Source organism: Montipora foliosa, chromosome 6 (assembly GCF_036669935.1).
Source record: "Montipora foliosa isolate CH-2021 chromosome 6, ASM3666993v2, whole genome shotgun sequence".
Lineage (NCBI taxonomy): Eukaryota > Metazoa > Cnidaria > Anthozoa > Scleractinia > Acroporidae > Montipora > Montipora foliosa.
In genome coordinates, this window is record NC_090874.1 from 15,688,540 (window position 1) to 15,711,195 (window position 22,656).

At 43.0% G+C, this 22,656-nt stretch overlaps 1 protein-coding gene across 2 annotated transcripts in view; it reads right to left on the reverse strand.

Moving 5' to 3' along the window:
• Nucleotides 1–22,656, reverse strand: part of LOC138006821 (uncharacterized) — a 47,534-nt gene that overhangs the window by 11,448 nt on the left and 13,430 nt on the right. For both annotated transcript variants that reach the window (XM_068853407.1, XM_068853408.1), the window contains exon 3: nt 19,915–20,232. In XM_068853407.1, the coding sequence (XP_068709508.1) occupies nt 19,915–20,232 (318 nt within the window). The remainder of the gene's footprint in view (nt 1–19,914; nt 20,233–22,656) is intronic.

The following is a 22,656-nucleotide window of genomic DNA, read 5'->3' on the forward strand; positions in this document are numbered from 1 at the left end:
TAGATGATATCATTGTGTTCAGTTTTAAAGAAGATGTTGAACATTTGAGAACAGTACTGCTGAGATTGCGTGAACATGGCGTAAAGCTGAAACTACGTAAATGTAGTTTGTTCAAACGTGAAGTCCACTTTCTAGGAAGGGTTGTATCAGGTGATGGTTACCGAATGGATCCAGGTTGTGTTAGGGCAGTTGAGAAGTTAAAAGAACAAATTCCCAAAACTGTTGGTGAAGTCAGACAGCTTGCTGGAATATTAAGTTATTACCGAAGACAGATTAAGAACTTTGCTAAGATTGCTAGACCTATATACAACCTGCTGAGCACCTCAGGAAAAGATGAAATATCACCGAAGACACCAGTCTCTTGGGGAAGAGAACAGCAACAGGCCCTTGATGACTTAATAAGACACCCCAGTAACCCAACCATAATGGCTTATCCATATTTTTCAAAGTCATTCATCCTCCACACTGATGCAAGCAAAGATGTTCTGGGGGCGGTTCTGTACCAGAATCAGGATGGAGTAATGAAAATAATTGCTTATGGATCTCGAGCACTTTTACCAGCTCCATGCAGGCAAACTTGAGTTCCTGGCTTTGAACTGGGCGGCGGTCACCGACCATTTTCGCGATTATCTTTACTACTCTCCAAAGTTTACTCTCTTCACGGATAATAACCCGATGACATACAGTCTAAAATCAGCAAAACTGAATGCCACAGGTTTACAATGGGTCAATGAACTGGCCGACTTCAACTTTGAGATACGATATCATGAGATCGCCCTGGCAAACTCAACTCAGATGCCGACACCATGTCCCATAAGCCAGTCAGCTTCGAGGACTACATGTAACGTTGTTCAGAGATAGTTATTCAGAATGTTTTGGATGCTATCTCACCGTCAATTCGGGAAAAAACGGCGTTACAACTGCCTGGTTAACTTCTTTCACTGCATTACCTGAAATGGTACAGGAGGAGAGTGCTGACATTCCAACCATGCCACATGATGAACTAGTCGGACAGCTCAACGTGAAGACCCAACTATTGCTCGTAATCTACACTTTCTGCAAGTTGGAAGACGCCCCATCTTTCGAGATAAACAGAAGGAGTCCGCTATCGTACAACAGCTCTTACATGAATGGACCTAACCTGTCCATTGCTGAAGACGAAATTCTTTATCACAAATCTGGACCTAGGGATCGAATGGTGTTGCCCAAGAAATATAACTAAAAGGTGTACGTTGAACTGCATGAAAACATGGGACATCTAGGCGCAGACAGAGTAGTGGAGCTAGCAAGACAACGCTTTTATTGGCCATTCATGAGAGCGGGCATTACACATTATGTCACAAATGTGTGCCATTGCCTAAAACAGCGGAAACCCGCGATGCACCACTTCAACCCATTATTTTCCACAGCTACTTTCCATCTTGAACCAAGCTCTGGAGGATATCAGTATATGGCGTGAGAAATCCGCCAAAGCTGCTGCTGATAAATTGTACAATGACTTTATCATGAGATTTGGATGCCCAGAGACCATTCACCACGACCAAGGTGGCGAGTTTGAAAACAAGCTCTTTTCAACCTCGACAAACTGAGTGGGATTAGGCATTCGCGTACAACACCTTACCACCCACTGGGGAACGGACAGGTCGAAAGGTTCAACCGAACGCTTCTACCAATGCTGAGAGCACTCCCGGAAAAGTAGAAATCGCGCTAGCGTGACCATCTTAACAAGGTTGTCCATGCATATAATTGTACTCGTCACTACTCCACGGGCTTCATACCGTTCTACCTACTGTTTGGCAGAGCCCCAAGGCTACCAATCGATATCATGTTTGGCTTGAAACCTCCAGAAAGATATTCTAAGACAGAAAGAAAGAAAGAAAGTAAGTAAGATCACGTCACGTGATCTCACGAAAACTGTCGAAATGCTATTTTTCAAAATAGATATTTGCCTTTTAAAGTGACAAATTGTTATCATATCGTTTCCTCAAATATAAACATTCCGATAAATGAAATTACTTTTTGAGACACTCGTACGGCAAAATTTCCCGCGAATTGTTTTTTGCACATGGTTTACTTCGCTAAGCTTTGCATCATTTTAGTCCAAATGAAAGCTCAAAATAAAGATTATTTGAATCTTTCTGTATAATTTTTTAATCTTGTCTGTCAAAATTTGCAGAAGAAGATAAACATCCCATACGCACGCATACGCGTGAGAAAAAAGCCGTATTTACCTGTTCGACGCATTCTCGTTGATTCGCACCTACGTACGAGGCACTACCTTAAGGCAAGATCACGCCACTGAGGATCCTGTAGATTTTCAGATCTTTATTCGTACTAGCCGCTCGATCGATATGTCGTTGAACTAATCGACTAAAAGGGAAATATTACAGGGTTCGTACGCGTCTTGAAAACCCTTGAATTTTGAGAGTACACTTTCAAGGCCTTGAAAGTCCTTGAAAATCTCTGCTATTCATTCCTGGTCCTTGAAAGTCCTTGAATTTTATTGACCACATTTTCAATCTTAGAAAACTTCAGTAAATTAAAAATAATCAGCCGCTCAAGTCATGTCATACAAACGTGACGAGCTGTGGGGTCGAGAATGGTTACCACTGCCTTTGCATTATTTTCACGCATGTACATTATGGAAAATGAGCAGGAAGCGTAGACTATTTTCGTGGGTGAATTCTTCGACGTAAATAGAAGAAATTTGAAAATGTGGTCCTTGAATTTTTGGTCTACAATAGTGTACGAAACCTGATATTACAGAAATAGATAATGTTTGGAATGCCGGCGATAGGCTAAAACAAGAATGCAACTGATTCCTTGATTATATACTTACAATTTGAGTCTTCTAATCTACACGATCTTATAGTTTGATTTCTTCTGTTGATTTTCTTTAACGTTCCTGATCGGAGGAAAGTGAAAAAGTAATTTGCACGTATGCAGTTTCGATGTATATATTTCTGAATTTCTAATTAGTTGTCTCCTTTCAACTCATACAAACACAGGGAGCCCACACAAACAGTGTGTCTGTTTGTGTTCTAAATATAAAGAAATGTATGGGAAATATTGAAGAGTCCTAATATAGTAAACTTACATCGAGAAATGACTATGTTAAAGCTCAAAATAAACGTAAACCTACCTCAGTTGTTGTGTACTGTCATTTCTGCGGCTGAAAATGGTGAATTTGAGCGGTTTTGTGAGTTTTCCGTTGACTGTTACTACACGTCCTTGTCTCCTTCTAAAGGACTCTTCAATATTTCCCATACATTTCTTTATATTTAGATACAAACAGACACACTGTTTGTGTGGGCTGCCTGTGATACAAACCACAGACGGCCCAGAGTCGGAAGGTAAACAATTATAAGGATTTGTATGGGAATCTCGATAACAGACTGAAAAAGATATTTACCCGCAAAAGTTCTCAATAAAAAAGCCGTACTTTATTGTCGGGATGAATTTCTCGCTTTTTGTGTGGTTTTTTCCTGATTGAATGCCATTTAAGCGACTTCTCAAATTCCCTAGTTGTCACTCGTACCTTAAGATAAAGGAAAGGCTGGAAAGTAATTTTTAACTTACCTCAGATCTCGCCGAAAAAATCACACTTCTCCGGCGTCAGTCACGCTCAAACTCCGGCGATGGCCACACGGATAAATTTACTTCTCCTTGACCAAGTTTCAAGGTCCAGCGAGTATCCATTGCTGAGAAAGAGCAAAAAATATTCAAATTTTCAAACTCCTTCGAGGCTCGCTAACAACGAATTTTGACACGGCTGGTCAACGGTTCACTGAGTCTCCATACGGTGAGCGCAAACCTACGCAAGTGTACCCATAGTTGGGCAGAGCAAAACAAATCCCAGACTCGTCCCCAACGGAAAGTTCGACCTCGAGCGCGTAACAGCCTTTGTTCCCATTAGCCAATCGTTGCGTGACGGCTTGAATACTTACTAACGTTTTTTACAGAAGAAAAAATGGATGAGGATCAATATGAGGATCCGCTTCAGAAATCAATGCACGACCTCATGTTATGGCAGCTATGGTAAGTGTGAAATAAGGGAGCTTATCCAAATTTCGGAAGGTCAAATTTCGATTGTTCGGAAGTCGTATCGGAAACTCAAGTGCAACTATTCCGATGAGTTCGAAAGATTAACACTAACCATCGGAATGACTGGTATCGGATTCCCGATAGATCAAAATATCGGTCTTGCGATTGGACTTGATCAAACATTCCATTAGCACGATGCACGGAAATTTGAAACATGAACTGCTTTTTTAATTCTGAGTTACGCGAGATCTACGATCCCATGAAGGCATATATGAAATAAAATGACCGTCTACATGAAAAAAGATGCTTAACTAGTCAGCGTTTCAAGGGCGTTTATGTTTGAAATTGTTTGAAACATGTTTGAAACTTTGCTGTTTGGATGGAGTTTGAAACGCAGTGGAACTGTATTTATTAGTGTTTGAAACACAATCCTGTTTTTCATCTGTCAACAACTCACATTATCATGAATGCAGAAGAAATTCATATGAAAAGGTCGCTGCACCTTTTGGACACTTTTCTGTTGAGAGTCCAGGGAAAATGCCATCGTTGAAATCATCTGTGCTTTGTTTTTGCGCTTCAAGTTGCGTTGAAATGTTCAAAGTTATTTCTCACACCGGTGCGTCAAGCGATATCGATCGAAAACCAACAATTATTACCGGGAATACCTGAAAGGTATCCGAGTTACAATCTGGGTTGTCTGTCTTTTGGTGCAACCAAATGGACAGTAGAATTACGGTGCGGTGATTTCTTTGGCTCAAAGCAATTCACTTGACAAAACTATACTTTTTCCAACAACAACAAAAAAACAGCCGTGGTGTCGAGTGTCGTTGGAAGAGGGGATTTTTGCACGCGCGAGGCTTCAAACAGCTTCAATTCTTACGGAGTTCGATGAAAATCCGGATTTATAACATGCGGTGGGGCAACCAAAGCGATGGGAGCTGTGTTACGGTTTCAGTGTGAAACTTTTTATATCGTTCGCTGATTTAGAAACTCGAACACGACCCCAGGCAGGTATTTCGGGACGAGTCTGGGATTTGTTTTGCTCTGCCCAACTATGGGTACACTTGCGTATGTTTGCGCTCACCGTATGGAGGCTCAGTGAACCGCTGACCAGCCGTGTCAAAATTCGTCGTTAGCGAGCCTCGAAGGAGTTTGAAAATTTGAATATTTTTCGCTGTTTCTCAGCAATGGATACTCGCTGGACCTTGAAACTTGGTCAAGGAGAAGTAAATTTATCCGTGTGGCCATCGCCGGAGTTTGAGCGTGACTGACGCCAGAGAAGTGTGATTTTTTCGGCGAGATCTGAGGTAAGTTAGAAATTACTTTCCAGCCTTTCCTTTATTTAGGTACGAGTGACAACTCGGGAATTTGAGAAGTCGCTTAAATCGCATTCAATCAGGCAAAAAACCACACAAAAAGCGAGAAATTCACCACGACAATAAAGTACGGCTTTTTTATTGAGAACTTTTGCGGGTAAATATCTTTTTCAGTCTGTTATCGAGATTCCCATACAAATCCTTATAATTGTTTACCTTCTGACTCTGGGCCGCCTGTGCACAAACTTGCTGTGGTAAATAAATTGTAAAAATAGTTGCATAAATTAAAACCAGTGAGCGACATAACTTAATTAACGCGCGACGTGCGATCACTCTGCCCCAGTGCCGAAATTAGAAGTTACCTCTACTTAAACAACGACTTAAAATATAAGCAGCGTTCAATGGCGTTCAATGACACGAGGTGTCACAATATAACGTAATGTCGGTTACATAATGCTGGTTCGCATTTAATTCCTGTTTAGTTCTAAAAGACAAAGCTTGTGAATCGGCCTGTCGTCTTCACCGTCCTGAGTCTTGATTTGGGTGTCTTCCTGACCAAACTATCGTTTCCTGGGTAAGTTCCAACGACACGCGCCATCTTCCATTGGGATCTTTGGTGATTTGGGTCTATATCCAGAACTAAGTCGTCGACTTGAAGGTTTTCCCTGTTGCAAAACCACTTATTTCGTAGAAGTAGATTTGGTGCAAAGTATCTCATTCAATATCTCCAAAACTCGTTCACTCGGTTTTTGATCTGTACTTCTCAAAAGATTTATTGGGTTGATCCTTTCTTATGGTTCTGGTTCAGGAATTGGAAGGTGATGTCCTATGAGAATATCGTTTGGAGTGATTGGCGGGCTTTCCCACATGTTGTCAGAACTTGGGTACAAAGGACGTCCCTTGATGACTTTGGTTGTCTCCGCGATAATTGTTCTCTATTGCTCGGTAAAGGCTTGATTCTTGCATCTAGCGTTCAGACTTTGTCTGACTGACTTGATGAGGGTTTCCACGACGCCATTTTGATGACTTGCATGAGGAGTATCCATTTACATTTAAAATCGCGCGAGAAATCTTCAGATGAAACACTTTCGATCTTGGGGCGTTCCAACTCCGCATTATTTCCTGAAAGTACCCTTGTGCTCCTACAAAATTTGTCCCGCAGTCGGACCAGCAAACGCACGGGTGACCGCGCAAACTCGCAAAACGACGGAATGCCATCAAGAAAGCATCAGATGTTTTGTTGGTCACAAGTTCTAAGTGGACAGCTCTTGTTATCATACAGGTGAAAATGATGACCTGGGCCTCCTTGAGCGTTTTACGATTAAGCTTGTGCAATGGTCCAAACATGTTCATGGTGGTAGAATGGTGAGGTGCCTACTGCAAATCGCAAGGACGGGATTTGTCCCATGAGGAGCTTCCTGCAAGTAATGCACTTTGTTGTGAGTGCTGTGGACATACTACGAACTCCAATGATCCAGTACGTTCTCCTTGCCTCGTTAATTAGGCTTTTACCCACAGTGTGCTCGTCTTTCATGGAGGTGACGTAATAGCAAGGTGACAAGAGGGTGGTCGCGTGGAAGGATAACTGGGTTTCTTAATTCTTGTGGCAGCGATCTGACATCTTCGAGTCATCCATGAGCTCGAAGCAATCCGGAGTTAATTTCTTGTCAATAACAGAGGATCTAAGTGTGCCTGACTCCACTGGAAGAGCTGATTCTCCAAGTCTTGCAATTCTTGAACAGTGATTGAACCTATCTTCACATTCTTCTTTCTAGCATTCTGAATAAATCGGCCAACGTAAGCGAGTGTTCTCCGTATCTTTGAAAATGTCGAACTGGTCTTCGACAGTTGATGAAAAACGGGGTTATCCTCTTCAGACTTATCTAGATCTACTTTGGTTTGAAATTCCGCTACGGCTAGTTCGTTTTGCATTGGCGTTTTAATCTTCTCGATTTTCACTTCCATCAAGACACCAACTTTTGCTGTAGGATCAATGGGGTTTCTAGCTTCAAATTTGGGCTATTGTCCTTCGGGTAACGGCAGGAAAGAGGGTCCCTTTATCCAGTTTGTGAGTTGGGGTGGTTCTCTTCCTCTAGTGAGAATGTCGGCTGGATTGAACTTTGACTTGATGTATCGGCAGTCTTCCACCCCAACTGTTTCTTTGATTTCTGCTAGTCTTGTTGATACGAAAGGTTTGAAAGGACGGTAGAAGAGTCCACCCAGAAGATTCCTTTGCTGTCTTGGATGTTCACAAACAGTAGAGACTTTCTGCAAGATTCGTATATCCTTGCAAGAAATAAACAACCCATGAGCTCCAGTCTCGGGATCGTTTTTCTCTTTAGTGGAGTTACGAAGGACTTGACTAAAACAGGGACGCACTTGTAACTTCCGTTCTTTATCTCCCATCGGAGGAAAATGACCGCTGCATAAACTTTTTTGCCACCATCACAGAAGGCATGAATTTGTGGTACCCCAATCGCTTGGCTTGGTTTTAACTTTCGATCGAATTCAACGGTTAAGAGGTTATTCACGGCTTGCACATGCTCTATCCATGCTCTTCACTGCTGTAGGTAAAGTTTCGTCCAAAGTGTACCCTGAATACCATAAGTCCTACAAGACGATCCTAAATTTAATAGCTACGGGCATCACAAGACCGACTGGGCCCCTTAATTGTCCAATAAGACCCAGGCAACGTCTCTTTGTCAAAAAGTCCAACTGATCGAGTTCGTTCCTTTTCAGGAAAAACTTGTCTGTTTGTTTATCCCAGCTTAAACCAACCCCGCGTTCACCGTTGGACTGATCAATCTCCGCACGATTTGAATGTCAAGCTTTAATCAGGAAATGACGTGCCTTAAGAAAGGCATCAATGTCGCCTTGGAACTTCCGAGGTCATCCACGTACATATGGTCTTGAAGTTCCTTTGATGCTTCTGGGAACTCGGGTTGAGATATCTTTGCTAATGTGTTGCTGGCATTCGTTGTTATGTCGGGAGCTGGCTTATCTCCAAAGTTTAACCTGAGCCATTCGTATACTGTTGGTGAGTTCGTGATCTCACTCCTCCAAAGGAACCTGTGAAAAACCTGGTCGTCGGAATGAACCAAGATTTGATTGAACATTTTTCGTATATCACCGATAAAGGCTACTTCGTTCCATCTCCATGCTGCCAAAACATCGAGGAGATTGTTAATGTAGTTTGGCCCTTTCTCTAGGTAATCGTTTAGAGACAAACCGTCATGACCTTTCGAAGATGAGTCAAAGACAAGTCGAACTTTTGTGGTTCTTTCCGGTGTGAACACGGCTTGTAAGGGAAGGTACCATTCAGGCTTGCTATGATCAATCTGGTCAGGAGAGACTTTTATCACGTAGTCCTGCTCTCGAAGCTTTTAGATTTACTCATTGATAACATCGAGACACCCCTTTTTCTGGAATGACCTCTCCGCGGAAAACATCCCTTTCAGTGCGATGCCATAGTTGCTTTGTTTGGGAGGGCCCGCTTCCGTCCAGGGAATCTTAACTTGTATTCTTCCGATAACCAGGGTAGTTGAGGCTGCGAGGGAATTAACTAACTTGCTTTCTCGTATCTCGTTTTCGCTACACGAACAAAGGTTGGTTGGTTTGACGCCAAGGAGGTCTTGGTGAAGAGGTTTTTTGATGTCCTCTACGACACTCGCTGTCCTGATTTCAACTGACTGAATTTCTGAAGTAGTAGAGTTGTTCGTTTCAAACTGTCCCATAAAGTACCAACCTAAACAGTTCCGTTTCGCGACAGGTTCGCCTGGCTCTCCGGACACCGTGTCGATATCAATGAGGCTTCTAAAAAGTCTGTACCGACAAGGAGATCTATGGCGCCACCTGAAAGGTGTAGTTTATCACAAACGTTCTTGAGATGAGGGTAGTGTCGCACTAATTCTTCCGAAAGCGTTTTTGCTTTACGGCAGGGCCTTGTAACAGTGTACACTGGAAGGGTCTTCTCAATATCCTCGTCAGCAGGTGAGGCAGCAGTGATGTCGATTACCTGTGATGCTTCACTTTTCTTCTTCCCACCAGCCAAATTCATGGTGAGATGTGTTGCTGATCCTCTCAACCCAAGTCGTCTGGCTGCGGCTTTGAAAGAAGACTGGCATTGGAACCAGAGTCTAACATCGCTAGGACTTCAACAACTTCCCCGTTTCCGTTCATGACTCCAACTTTTTGAACAGGGCACAAACCAGTGATGAGCTTTAACATCTCTTTGTGATGAACAGCATAATCTTGGAAGTTACCATTTGACGTACTTGAGGGGGCCTGGCACTGACTTTGGAAAGAAGATGCTCTTGGATATAGATTTGAGCTCGTTTCGCCAATCTTGTCATTGTTAAGACAACGGTGGTGGTTTTTTCTGCATTTCTCGCAGTTGAGCCGTCTGGTTTCCTGCAGTTGCTTTACAGTTAAGTGGACAAGTGTCATCATCGGGTTCAATTCGCCACTTGCGGCATCGTTCTCTGTTTTTCTTGGGGTCCGGTACGGGCGACTCTCGTTTCTGTCTTCGGACACTTGCTTCTACGTGCAACCAGGTGATGAGGTTACGGACAGTTTCCTCTCTACCCTCTTTTTTCACTTCTCATAAGAAATGGCGCTCCGAGGACTCCAACACCGGACATCCATTATCTTCCATATCATTCGCATAGGAGGGTATTGTCGTGGCGAAGTGCGTGAACGACCTGGAGTCTCGTTTTACGCCGGGCTTAAGGCTGTTTATTTCGAGGAGCAGTTCATCCATTAGTTAACTTTTGTCTGCAAATTCTGTGTCCAATATTTTCCACGCGCTGTCAATGGTTTTCAAGTTTTTACCTGGTCAGACCACCACTATTCCCTCGGCAATGCATTTCCGAACCGTTGCAGTTGTTTATCTTTATCTTGATCGTATTTCTTCAAGCAATGACTGAATTGTCTTTTCCATGAAGCATAGGATCTGCAACTACCGTCCCATGTTGGTACCGGAAATCGTTGCAGACCACTAGTGTTTGGTTTTTGACCTTAAGGTGTCCGCCATTTTCGCCACTGCTCATGAATGACATTGGAGCTGTCAAGGTCTTCAAGGTTTCGGAGTTCTTTGAAGACGTTTCAGTGGAATCTTAAGGCAATCTTAATTCTTCTACTAATTCGTAAAAGATGGTTACCGCGTTTTCCATTTTCCCTGCGAGGGTCTTTGCGTCTACTTTCGGCGGCATCTTACTTTGTAGGCTCGATGCGAAGTTCGGAGATTCGGTATCTTCGGTGTGGCTGATTTACGGTATTGATTTGGCGGGATCTTCTTCACAAATGTCGACTGATTCGCACCTACGTACGAGGCACTAGGTGGAATCCGTATGATGGCCCACATTCGACCATTTTTTTCGCGCGATGCCTCAAAATGAGTTTTAAAAATAGTCCCATTTTTCAATTAATATGACGTCTTTGAACTGTAATACGGGATACATAAGGTATTTTTCTTGTACTGTTCCTGGTACTGAACTTTGAGGGTACGTTTTTCACTGCGGACTCGTTCTATTTCGCATTGCTTGTAAAGGATGTTTTTCTATTATTTTTAATATTCGCTGAACAGGCACATCTTTGCTCTTGCAAGTGACGGTGATACACCTTTCAACTCATTCAAAGGTGTGCTGATAGAAATTAATACGTTGACTTTCATAAAATTTAAGTTTGAAAAATGTTCTCAAAAATTCAAAACTGCCCCACAAATTTTCCCCTTCCCGCTTCGGTGGGAGTTGTAAATTTCTGGGGATGAGATGAAAAACACGAGTTAGGACATATGCTCCCCAAGCTCAGTGTGAGCATGGCTGACAAAAATATAAGGATGTGTATGGGAATCACGATAAAAGGTTTAAGATGAGAATTCTCAATTAAAAGGCCTAACCTCATTAATATCCTTCCTGTGTGGTTATCTTCCAGATCCGACGCGATTTGAGCCCACCAATTTGAGTCAATATTCCTGGATAAAATGTTCCCACGGTCACAATTCCACATCAGAATCAATTGACAAAGATTGAATTTTCATTTCTTTCAACCCACCATCGACGCAATGGCAGTCCTGCGAGCAACCTCAGGCAGAGTTTGTTCACTCGATTGCAAAGCTTAATCACCAAAGTAACCTGCGATCAGGCGTACTTTTCTTTAGACAGGGCGCGAAAAGGTACGCCTGATACCATTTCTTAACGAGTTGTCTACGCTTAGTCCAGAATTTGGACTCTGATTGGCCGAAAAACAATAGAGCTCTTGAAACCTCGCTCCGATTGGTTTCAGACTTGCAAATCATAATTCTAGTAAAATCGGTTAACAGCTGATCAAATTATGGCCCCCAAGAAGGATTTGAGCAGGAATGATGTTTAGGCTCTGTTTACAGCTGCTGTTGCTTAGACTTCAGCCTTTTTTCCAAAAAATATTTAAAGGAAGAGCATAGAGAACGCATACGAGGATCGTTTATCAAAAAGAAGTACTTCCTACGGGATTTGGCAATAGTGTTATTTACAGTCCCGAATAGGACCTGGCAAAACCAGGATCGGACCGGTGTCACAGCGTTTTGTGTTCCCTTCAAGATGGCCGACTTAAGAATACAACAAAACAAAAATAAATATGAAAATACAAGAAAGTAATCACGCCATAACGATAAATATGATAGCAGAATATGATGAGTACAGAAAGTTTCTTAAACATTCATAAAAGCTAACCTTTGGCCTAAAAACGTTTGTTTAGGCCTAAGGTTAGCTTATATGCATGTTTAGGGTACTTTCTGTATTGGTAAAACAATAACCTGTGACCTGTAAAAAAATACTAGCACAGACATGTTTTATGGGTGGGGAAGGGGGAACACACAGCACTAGTGCCCAGTGTTCGAGGGAACAGATAACAAGGGGGAACACAAAACGCTGTGACATCGGATCGGATCGGATTGATAAAACTCGGACCGGATCAATGACATAACTCTCGCCAAAAGTAGACTGTCACCAGACAACGTGCTGCAGAGAGGAGAAGTCGAATTCTGTGCCTTTTTCTCTTGCGTAGTCGTGCCCCCATTTATTGAGACTCATCGAATTTTTTTTCCCAGACGTGATTACAGATACCGAAGCAGAATTTTGAAAGATACGATGTGAGGAATTGTCGTCAATAAGCGAATTGACTGCGAAGGCAACGGTCTTCTTCTTCAAACATGAAAACTGACAACAATTCTTTACTTTACTCCAGTCCCTGACAATTGCACAACAGCCTGATTTAAAAACAGAACGGGAATATTAGTTGACGATGGCGCGCGCAGCAAAAATATCCATATTAGGTCATATTAGAGTAAAATCCAAACTATTCTGTCATCTCTCCCTTCGTCAAATGACATTCCATTTCCGTTGCTAAATCAGGCTATTGTACAATTGTCAGGGACCAGGGTAAAGTAAAGAATTGTCGTCAGTTTTCATGTTTGAAGAAGAAGATTGTTGCGTACGCAATCAATTCGCTTACTGACGACAATTCGTCACACCTTATCTTTCATAATTCCGCTTCGGAATCTGTAATCACCTGTGGAAGAAAAAGCATTTCGATGAGTCCCAATAAATGAGGAGACGACTACACAAGCGAGAAAGGCACCGAATTCGACTTCTCTTCTCTTCATAACGTTGTCTGGTGAGCGTCTACTTTTGGCGGGAATTTTGTTATTGATCCGGTCCGGGTCTTGTCAATCCGATCTGGTCCAGTTCGGTGCGATCCTGGTTTTGTCAACGGTCCCCGAACATTCTAGAAAATTCTAGAAAAAAAATGCATAGTTCCACTTCCACCGACTTGAAAACGTTTGTAGTTGGGGTAAATCCTTTGGAATATATTCGGAAGCAACAAGTTGTGAATGCAAAAAGAACCGAATAGAACTTGCTGCCACAATCGGGGAATCAGCCGAGCGTGACAGAGAAATTAGACAATGTTTACGGAAGCCCTGAACAATGGTTTAGTGACGCACTTCTTACATAATGATAATTGAGTAGCTGCTGCTGTAAAACTAGAATTTCTCAAAGTCCATTATCCTCGGAGATATTAGCATCCTTTATTGGCATCTTGACTCTTCGAGTTCAAATAAAGCTAATTGTACTGTTGATTGAGCCTGATAACATGAAGCATTCGGCGTTTTCTGCCATTTTATCTCGAAATTCTTTGTTCCTTGATGGTTTGAACTGAGAACCGCACCAACTGTAAAACGGGATTTGCAGGAATAGCTTTGTTTGCATGGATAAAGTCTGACTTCGCAGACATTCCCGCTAGAGTTCTATTTTCTTTTCGTCGTCTTTCCTTGAATCGCAACGTGCAGGTAATTTCCGGTAAAATCTGATTGGCTCACATTTATAGCATGACACATGATAACATCACTCTTGACAGGTGGGTGGCAGACGACTTGTTAAGGCAGCGTTTACAAGAGCGCGGTTTCACCTCGACACGCTTTCATGACTTCGAAACCGCGCCAAAATTGATGCGGTTTGGAAGCGTTTACACGGAACCGTTTTCGCGTACCTTTTCGCGCCCTGTCTACAGAATAGTACGCCTTGATCGCAGGTTATCACCAAAGTGGCCACGGTTTCGACCGTTGATAACAAACTGAGCCTTACCGGAGTATTAAACCGTAGCTTGTCAACCGCAAATTTCTTTATTCCACTGGGTCTCCAGACATGACTGCATTGTCTCAGTCATCCAGTCACAATCAGGAAAATTTGGTTTTACCGAACGTGTTGATGATAAAGGTCGAATTACCACCGTGAACGATTTGGAAAGCTGACGTTTCGAGCGTTAGGGTGTGGAAGAGCTTTGCCATTGGTGGAAATATGGTAACATTAATTTTTTAATTTAATTAATGGAATGAGAGGCGTTCATTGATTCCGTGAGGATATAGTGTAACTAGTTGAAAGATGAATTTTTGTTCCAGATTCGTACGGCTTTCTGTGTTCCAGTGGTCTAAAGATAGGCCGCAAATGGTCATGTTGTGGTGGGAGTGATTGGGAAGATTAAAATGTGCAACTGGTTTTGATGCATCTGTGTCGTTTTTTTCTACACCTCGTAGGTGTTCGCGAAAGCGGTCCGTCAATCTTCTCCCTGTTTCGCCTAAGTAGGTCTTCTTACACAGTATGAGGTTATGCAATAGATGACATTTGCGGACATGCATTTAAAGTGGTCAGTGATTTTAACGGATTGATTCAGTCCTGAGATCTTAACCATGTTAGAAATAAAAGGACAAGTTTTGCATCGTGTGCGTGTATAGAAGAAACCAACAGAATTACACTCACCCTCACCTACCATCCACAAAACCTTGTAGTCAAAAATGTCATTCTCTTATGCAACTCAGTAGTCTCAAATCTTCAAGCAATACTGACGCGCAACTGGAGTTTTATTAAAAATCAGCCAATGCTGGCAAACATATTCAAGAAACCTCCTTGCACATCATACAAGAGGGATAAATCACTCAACCACATGGTCGTTCGTCACATTCTTTTGGGCCCCCGTAGTGACGCTCTGTGCTCTGAGGGGATACCCTGCACTGAAGGGCGAAGTTCATAAACAAATAAATTAATAAAAAAATAAAATTCTTAGCGCACAGGGTTGTGTTTTTATTAAAGTGTTGACATGTATAGATGAGACTCTGAGTTGTCACTTACGAGAGCTTAAAACAACGAGAATTTTTAGTTGGGAGATCCCAAAGGTGGTCGCGGTCGCCTACGGGAACGGTCGCTTACGAGAACTTTCAATTAGGAACTTAAAGTGACAGTTAAAACAAGGTTTTACATTGGTGGTCGAAACTAGAACTGGTCACTTACAAGAGTGGTCACAGTGAGAGCTTCCACTGTACCAATTTATGATACTGCTTCATTGACGTAATAACCCCCGGGGGGACTTCATAAATGAAGGGGAGTGGATGCCCGAGGGAAATTTTGAATTAAACCCGCAAAGGAGACCAATCTGGGCTTTGGCCAAGATTTTTTGACCCCTAAAAGAGACCCCCACACGGAAGTACATGGTTATCACTGATTTGCTGAAGTCTTTCTATCCGATTTCCCTGGCCAACTCATCTATGAACTACTGTGGAGTTGCGACAACATTTACAGGCATCAGCGTTTACACTCGGTCTGCCATGGGAATGCCTGGGTCCGAAACCTATTTCGAAGAACTGATGTCCCGAGTTCTAGGAGACCTCAGTCAAGAGGGCTGTGTTGAAAAAATTCCTGACGACTTGTATGTTGGGGGCAACAGTCCCATTGAGGTCCTCAACAATTGGAGCAGAGTTCTTTCCCTACGCCAAAAGAACAATCTTCGCTTGTCCGCCGCCAAAACTATCATCTGCCCCAGAAAGGCCATCGTACTGGGCTGGGTATGGTCTAATGGCACCCTGCAAGCTAGCCCCCTACAAATTGGCCGCACTATCCTCGGTCAAGCCTCTTTCAACAGCGCAAGGCCTCCGCTCTTTTTTCGTGTGCTTACGAGTTTTGCGGAGCTGCTTGATCCCCTGGACCAAGCCACTGCAGGGAAAGAATCCAGAGAAAAAAATGCGTGGTCTGATGAATAACTGCTGACCTTTAAAACCGCTCTACATGCATTGGAAAGCAACCCGACCATCACCATCCCCCAGCCACAAGATGCCTTATGAATAGTGACCGACGGCTCTATCAAGAATAGAGACATCGCAGCCACACTATATATACACCGCAATGGGAAGCTGCTCTTAACTGGAATTTTCAGTGCCAAGCTTCGTAGGCATCAAGTTACTTGGTTGCCTTGCGAGATTGAAGCCTTGGGTATTGGTGCGGCAATTAGACATTTACCCCCTATAGCATTCAGTCACCACTCACAACCGAGGTACTCACCGACAGCAGACCTTGCGCGTCCAAGCTTACGACAAGCTCAAGAGAGGAGAATTCTCAGCCAGTCACCACCTTCCTAAACACAGTCAGCCACTATTCTGTCCACTTACATCATATCGCCGGTGTTAAGAACCTACCCTCTGATTATGCAAGTCGAAACCGAAAAGAATGCAAATTCATCGTCGAAATCGAAGATTCTGTTATTCGCAGCCTGCCCGTTAGTGATGTCCTTCAAGGCTCTGTCAAGATGCCCTTCACTAGCCGTGCTGCTTGGCAGGTTACCCAGCTGGATTGCCCTCACCTCCGGAAGACACACTCTCACCTTAGCCAAGGTACCTGTCCCTCTAAGAAGGCCACCAAAATTATTGATGTAAAATGCTATCTTAAGGATGTCGTAATCGCTCGTTGTTCCAGACCATCAACCATTCCAACCCGCTCGTGAGCGCCTAGTTGTTCCACGCTGCATCTTAGCTGGTCTCTTAACAGCTCTTCACATCAGGTTTAGTCAACCATCAAAGTACCAAACCAAGCGTCTCTTCAGCAGATACTTCTTCGCTCTAGATGTCGATTTTGCATCTTCCTCCTGTCACACCTGTCTGTCTGTGAAGTCAATCCCTGGACACTTCCAGCCCTTGTCAAGCGAAGAAGCTCCTAAGTCCATTGCCCCATTTTGGCACAATCAGGAATGGGAATTAGAGTAGTGTGCCGGGCTTTCACGTTTATTTATAGTTGTACTTCTATTTTACTCGTGACATTTAGTGAGACAAACCTAAGGCGCCAGAGACTGCACCCGTTGTGCGTATGTCATTTGCTTTTATCTATTGTTGTTCTAGTTCAGGCTCTGTATCTTTCTGTCTTTCATTTGCTGCCAATGTCGCCCAAGGTCACCGACAACTGATCCTAGTTGTAAGAGAAATTGTCTCCTCATACACTTTGATCACCCTTATCAAGAGCGAGAAACATGAGGATCTCCGCAATGCCATCATAATCCTATGTTCCCAACTGCATTCCTTACATGATGGCGGTGCGACAGGTCATGTTGATCCTGCTCCTGGTTTTTGTTCACTTGCCAGCGACCAATCCTCCTCTCCCATGGAATTACCTTGGAGATCGGCAGGGTCAAGAATCCAAATAAGAAGCCTGTGGCTGAACATGCCCCTGAGGAGCACGGTTTAGAGCTCCTAAACCTGTCCCCCGAGTGAGGACCTGTGCCTGACATCACTCTCGCACTAGCGACAGCAAACAAGAACTCCAGCATCCGGCCGGCGTGATGGCCTTTCGGCGCGTAAGGTATGGACTCAACGTGACCAGCTAACTGGCCTGCAGTCACCTATAGTTGACCGACAACTCATCCTTAGCCAGCATTTCTTCCGCCAGCGGCCACACCCTCTGCTGCTGTCTCTGTCGGCGACTTAGTCTTCTTGAAGGGTGACAAAGACAAATTGAAAGCTCGTGAGAAATACCTCGTGGTCAGCGTCCATGAGGACCGTTCCTGTGAGCTCCGAAAGTTTACCACCTCCCAGTTTCGCAGCAAAGTCTATTCGGTGCCTATCCAGTGGCCACGACAGTTTTGGCTCAGTCCTCACCCATCACCCATCCATTGTCTTTCCAAGCCCTCTCCATTACACTCCGATTATGACGCAGACCCTGTTATTCTACCACCAAGACATTCCACTGCACCTGCGCCTTCTCAAGTGGTTATTTGGCCCCCAGCCTATGAAAAACCCGCGGTTCCACATCCTGTGCATGACGTTATACCTGTCCAGGAACTTCCTCCCGTACCTGCAGCCATTGTCCCACCACCCTGCACTCCGGCTTCTTCTCCAGACCGCTCGATTCTTTCTGGTGCACCACCTGAATCTGCTGCTATCATCCCCCTCAGGAGATCTGGCCGCCAACGAAGTGCCCCATTCTAGCACAATCAGGACTGGGACTTAAGAGTAGTGTGCCAAGCTTAAGCGTTCTTCCTGGTAGCACTGATCCGTATGCCTTCACTTTATAGTTGTACTTCTATTTTACTCGTGGTATTTAGTAGGACAAACCTAAGGGATTAGAGACTGCACCCGTGGTGTGTATGTCATTTGCTTTTCTCTATTGTTGTTCTAGTTCAGGCTCTGTATCTTTCTATATTTAGTCGTTTATTTTGCATGCACATTGAGATTACTTCTGTGCTTGGACGCTAGGCCATAGAGAACTAGGAGGCAACCACGCCACTACGCTATTGACATTGTATTGCCAGCAGCTGTTAACGCTGCACATGCGCTTGCGCTTCGTGTCTGTTCCATGTGCTCGCCTTTGATTGCAGTTAGCGTTTTATTAAACCATAGGCAGCCCAAGCTCGCGTTACGTGCAAGACGTGGCGGTGAAAAGCGTCACGCCAGCAATGTCAACACTGTACTGGGCAATTTTCTTCCTGTTCGTGAAAATATACGTGTATTAACGTGGACTGTGGGGAAAGTTGGGGGAAAGGACCGGATCCGTGTATCGGAGGGGTGAGTGGTAATTACGCGCGGGCAAAATCCCTAATTTCAGTCCCGTTGTCGAAAAAGACGAGCACAAGCTTCGGCGGGCAAATGTCCGGTCTGGAAATGTGAAGGAAATCTTCTCATTCGAGTCGAACGGATAATGATTTCAGCAAGCTGATCAGACAGGGAGGAACACAAACTATGCTCTTTTCGTTGGAAGGAAAAACAGCGCAGCGAACTCGCTTTTCAGCGAGAAAAAGGCTTTCGAGTACATTTCTCCGTGAATCGCTGTGTCCAGCCTTGACTTCGACTTAGGAAGATTACTTCAGACTCTTCAAGAACGTCCCATAATAGTCGAAAAAAGCTCGAAGAGACAAAACAAAATAAACAAGGTGAGTTAACTTACTTTCTTTTATTCATTTATTTGATAACTTTTTCCTTCTTTGCTCCTTTTTTTTGTCGAGAAACTGACTCAAAAAACCAAAAAATCAATCTGCCCAATCAGAGCAGCTGAAGAAATTCAAGATTTGGCTCGCACAATTCCTCGATAGGCGCACAACCTCAGTCACGGATAGAGAGATTGCTAAACGAGCGCTAAATAATATGTGTGGAGAGAATATCATTGGGCTATATGGAAATGGCAATTATATCGGGATTGAGGACTTTTGCTTGTGAAGGGAGATCAAATTGTTGAGTGATGTTCGGCTCCGGAGGTGACGATTGTGCAGCCTTCGCTTCGCTTCACTTGAGAGTGCATAAACGAGTACTTATTTCACTATATCAGCAATGGCTAATGAATCGGCACAAAACAAAAGTGAACAACATATTTGAGGTAGGGAAAGTTTATTGCGAGAGAAAGACGTTCTTACTACGAAGAAAAAATCGCGTTGTGAGCTTGGGGCGCCTGTGAATTGCCTTGAACAGTGTTGTTGCTGACGTGACGCTTTTCACAGCCACGCCTTCGAGTAAACTCAGTGTTTCCTCCTGATTGGCGCAGAATTCTTGTTGTCAATTTTGTTAATCAGTTTTATCGTAATGTAATTAGTAACTTAGTCTTAATATTCCTTTTTAAATTTTGCTTTGTTTGCAGATATTGGAAAAACCATGCTACTCTAAAATCTGAAAGGAAATAAAGTTGAGTAACTATGTTATATAATGCATGTATGCAAGCCACAGCAGAAAAACTTTAAGACCAGTGACATCTAGGTTATAGTCACCAAGGTTACTCACCACTTAGAAAGGAGATATTATGAGTTGAAATGGGTTTATCTTCTGCTTGCGACATGCCACTCAGTTTTTCTTCCAAGAATTCAGTTCGGCTTTGAAGTCTCACAATGCCTCTTTCTAAGGTGACCTGTTTGTCTTCTAGTCTTTTGATGTCAAGCCCAAACAAGCTGATCAAATTTTGAAGGTGATTTCTTAGTCCCTCATGGTCTTGCATCCAGGACTCTTTGTTGTCCTCAACGGACTTACTTAATGTAGTCATTTCTTCCTGGACAAGCTTGAGGATGTCATTATTTATTGGTTGTCCAAAGCACATGTCAATGCCTGATATATAAATAAAGAATGCAAGAATTCAAGAATTGTCGGTTCAAATTTGTAACTAATTTTAAGGATTAAACCACTGCAAAAACCATGTACGATCAAAACTTGCTCTACGTTGGATCAAAATAGATCGTGACCACACCAAAAAACTTTAAAAATAGAAAATATACTGCAAAGGTTGGTCAAGACAACGTGAATATAGGCGTTGTTACAATATTTCGGCTGGCCAACACCAGCCTTCTTCAGGTTTATTAAATGGATAAACGCTTGTCACAAGATCTTTATATTTACCGGAAATGACATAAAAAGGCTACGTGATGTGTAAAATTAATAAAAACGGAAATGCATACAAAAGAGGAAAGATAATAATACATGATGACAAGGTGAAATAAACAAAAGAAAATAAAAAGATAGCTAAACTAAATTACATTTCATCTCTTCTGTTAAGCCTGCAGCCTCCAGTGTTTTTCCTCTGTGTATGAGGAATGCCTCACGAGCCTTTCTGATGGAGTCACGACTGGTGTGCAGTTGTTCGAGCGGTATAAGGATCATGTGATCCTCCGCGTGACCACTAGTCAGGAAGTGTGAAACCGCAGTGGGGGTATAACTACAAAAGGGGTTTATATTAAATAGGTCGCCTAAGTTCATTGAAACGGTCTTTAAGACGACGTTTGGTCTCTCCGATGTACTGAAGATTACATTTAGTGCACTGAATCATGTAAATAACATTAGGGGTTTCACAAGTAATATGTGATTTGATTTTAAAGGTTTGTCCAGTACTATAAAAAGTGTATTGATTATGGCCATCCTCAATAAAAGGACAGGCGGTGCAACTAGTTTTATTGCACCGAAACGAGCCGGATGGAGACCTAGATTGGTCGGTGTTAGTAGGTTCCGGCAATTTAGCTCTAACTAGAATGTCACTAATGTTTTTACAACGCCCGTAGGCTACTAAAGGGAGATTAGTAAAAACATTGTTACAACGACCACATGAATAAAGCACGTTAGAGTGTTTGTGAATTATACGGGATATGTTAGGTAAAGCGGGATTATATGTAATGACGAACGGAACAGTGTCTGTCTGTTGTTTAGGTTTGGGTTTAAGAGCGTCGTTCCGAGAAATGTCAGAAGCACGTCGTATCTGGTATCGAGGTAGTCCACGACGTTGCTAAAACGCGGGTCAAGGGTCAAGGGTAAGGGTCGAGGGTCAAGGGTAAGGGTTAAGGGTAAGGGTCGAGGGTAAGGGTCGAGGGTAAGGGTTAAGGGTGATAGTTACTATTTGAACCTGGGGTTTACACATAATGGTTTTAGTTAATTCCAGGGCCCTGGGTTGAAAAAATTTAGGTATACAGTGGAACCTCGGCATAACAATCCTCGATATCACGATATTCCCGATATCTAGCAGGCCGAATGTAAAATCTTTTCCAATATAACGATGTTATCAGTACACAGTCACAATTGAAACAAAACACTGAATTTAATACAAAAACATTACAGTAATTGAGTAACCTCTAACGTTTCTGTCGACAGCTTTCCACGATTACTAAGTTATATTGTGTTATATTGTTGTCTTCGATCCCAGGTCTTGACTAAGGGATCAAATCTGCAAGGTTGTAACACGGCTTTTTCTTAATATATAGAATGGAGCTGTTTCAAAATTTTGTTTCGTTGACAAGTCCATTCACTTGTCTATAATCTTCATTGTACATTTATGTTGCTTATTCACAACATATTCCAGGACAGAGATCGGAAAGTTCGCAAAAAGTAACATAGGTTTTTTTAAAGAAACATCATTTTGTTGCTGTTAGGACCGTCACGTTTACGAAAAAGACATGTCACTGAGAGACGTTTTTACGTTCGTTTTGAGAGAGAAATGTAAGCCTGGTTAAGGCGTTTGCATGCCAATTGCGTCGAATAATAAAAAAAATCGAAAACTTCTATGTCGGGGGCAAAAAGAACTAAAAAATCTTGCATATCTTTCAAAATGGTGACCCTTACCCTTGACCCTTACCCTTACCCTTACCCTCGACCCTTACCCTTGACCCTTGACCCTTATCCTTGACCCACGTTTTAGCAACGCCGAGATAGTCCATAACCTCGTCAATCGAGGTTACTTAATTTCCTTAAAACCCAGATACGACGTGCTTCTGACATTTCTCGGAACGACGCTCTTAAACCCAAACCTAAACAACAGACAGACACTGTTCCGTTCGTCATTACATATAATCCCGCTTTACCTAACATATCCCGTATAATTCACAAACACTCTAACGTGCTTTATTCATGTGGTCGCTGTAAAAATGTTTTTACTAATCTCCCTTTAGTAGCCTACGGGCGTTGTAAAAACATTAGTGACATTCTAGTTAGAGCTAAATTGCCGGAACCTACTAACACCGACCAATCTAGGTCTCCATCCGGCTCGTTTCG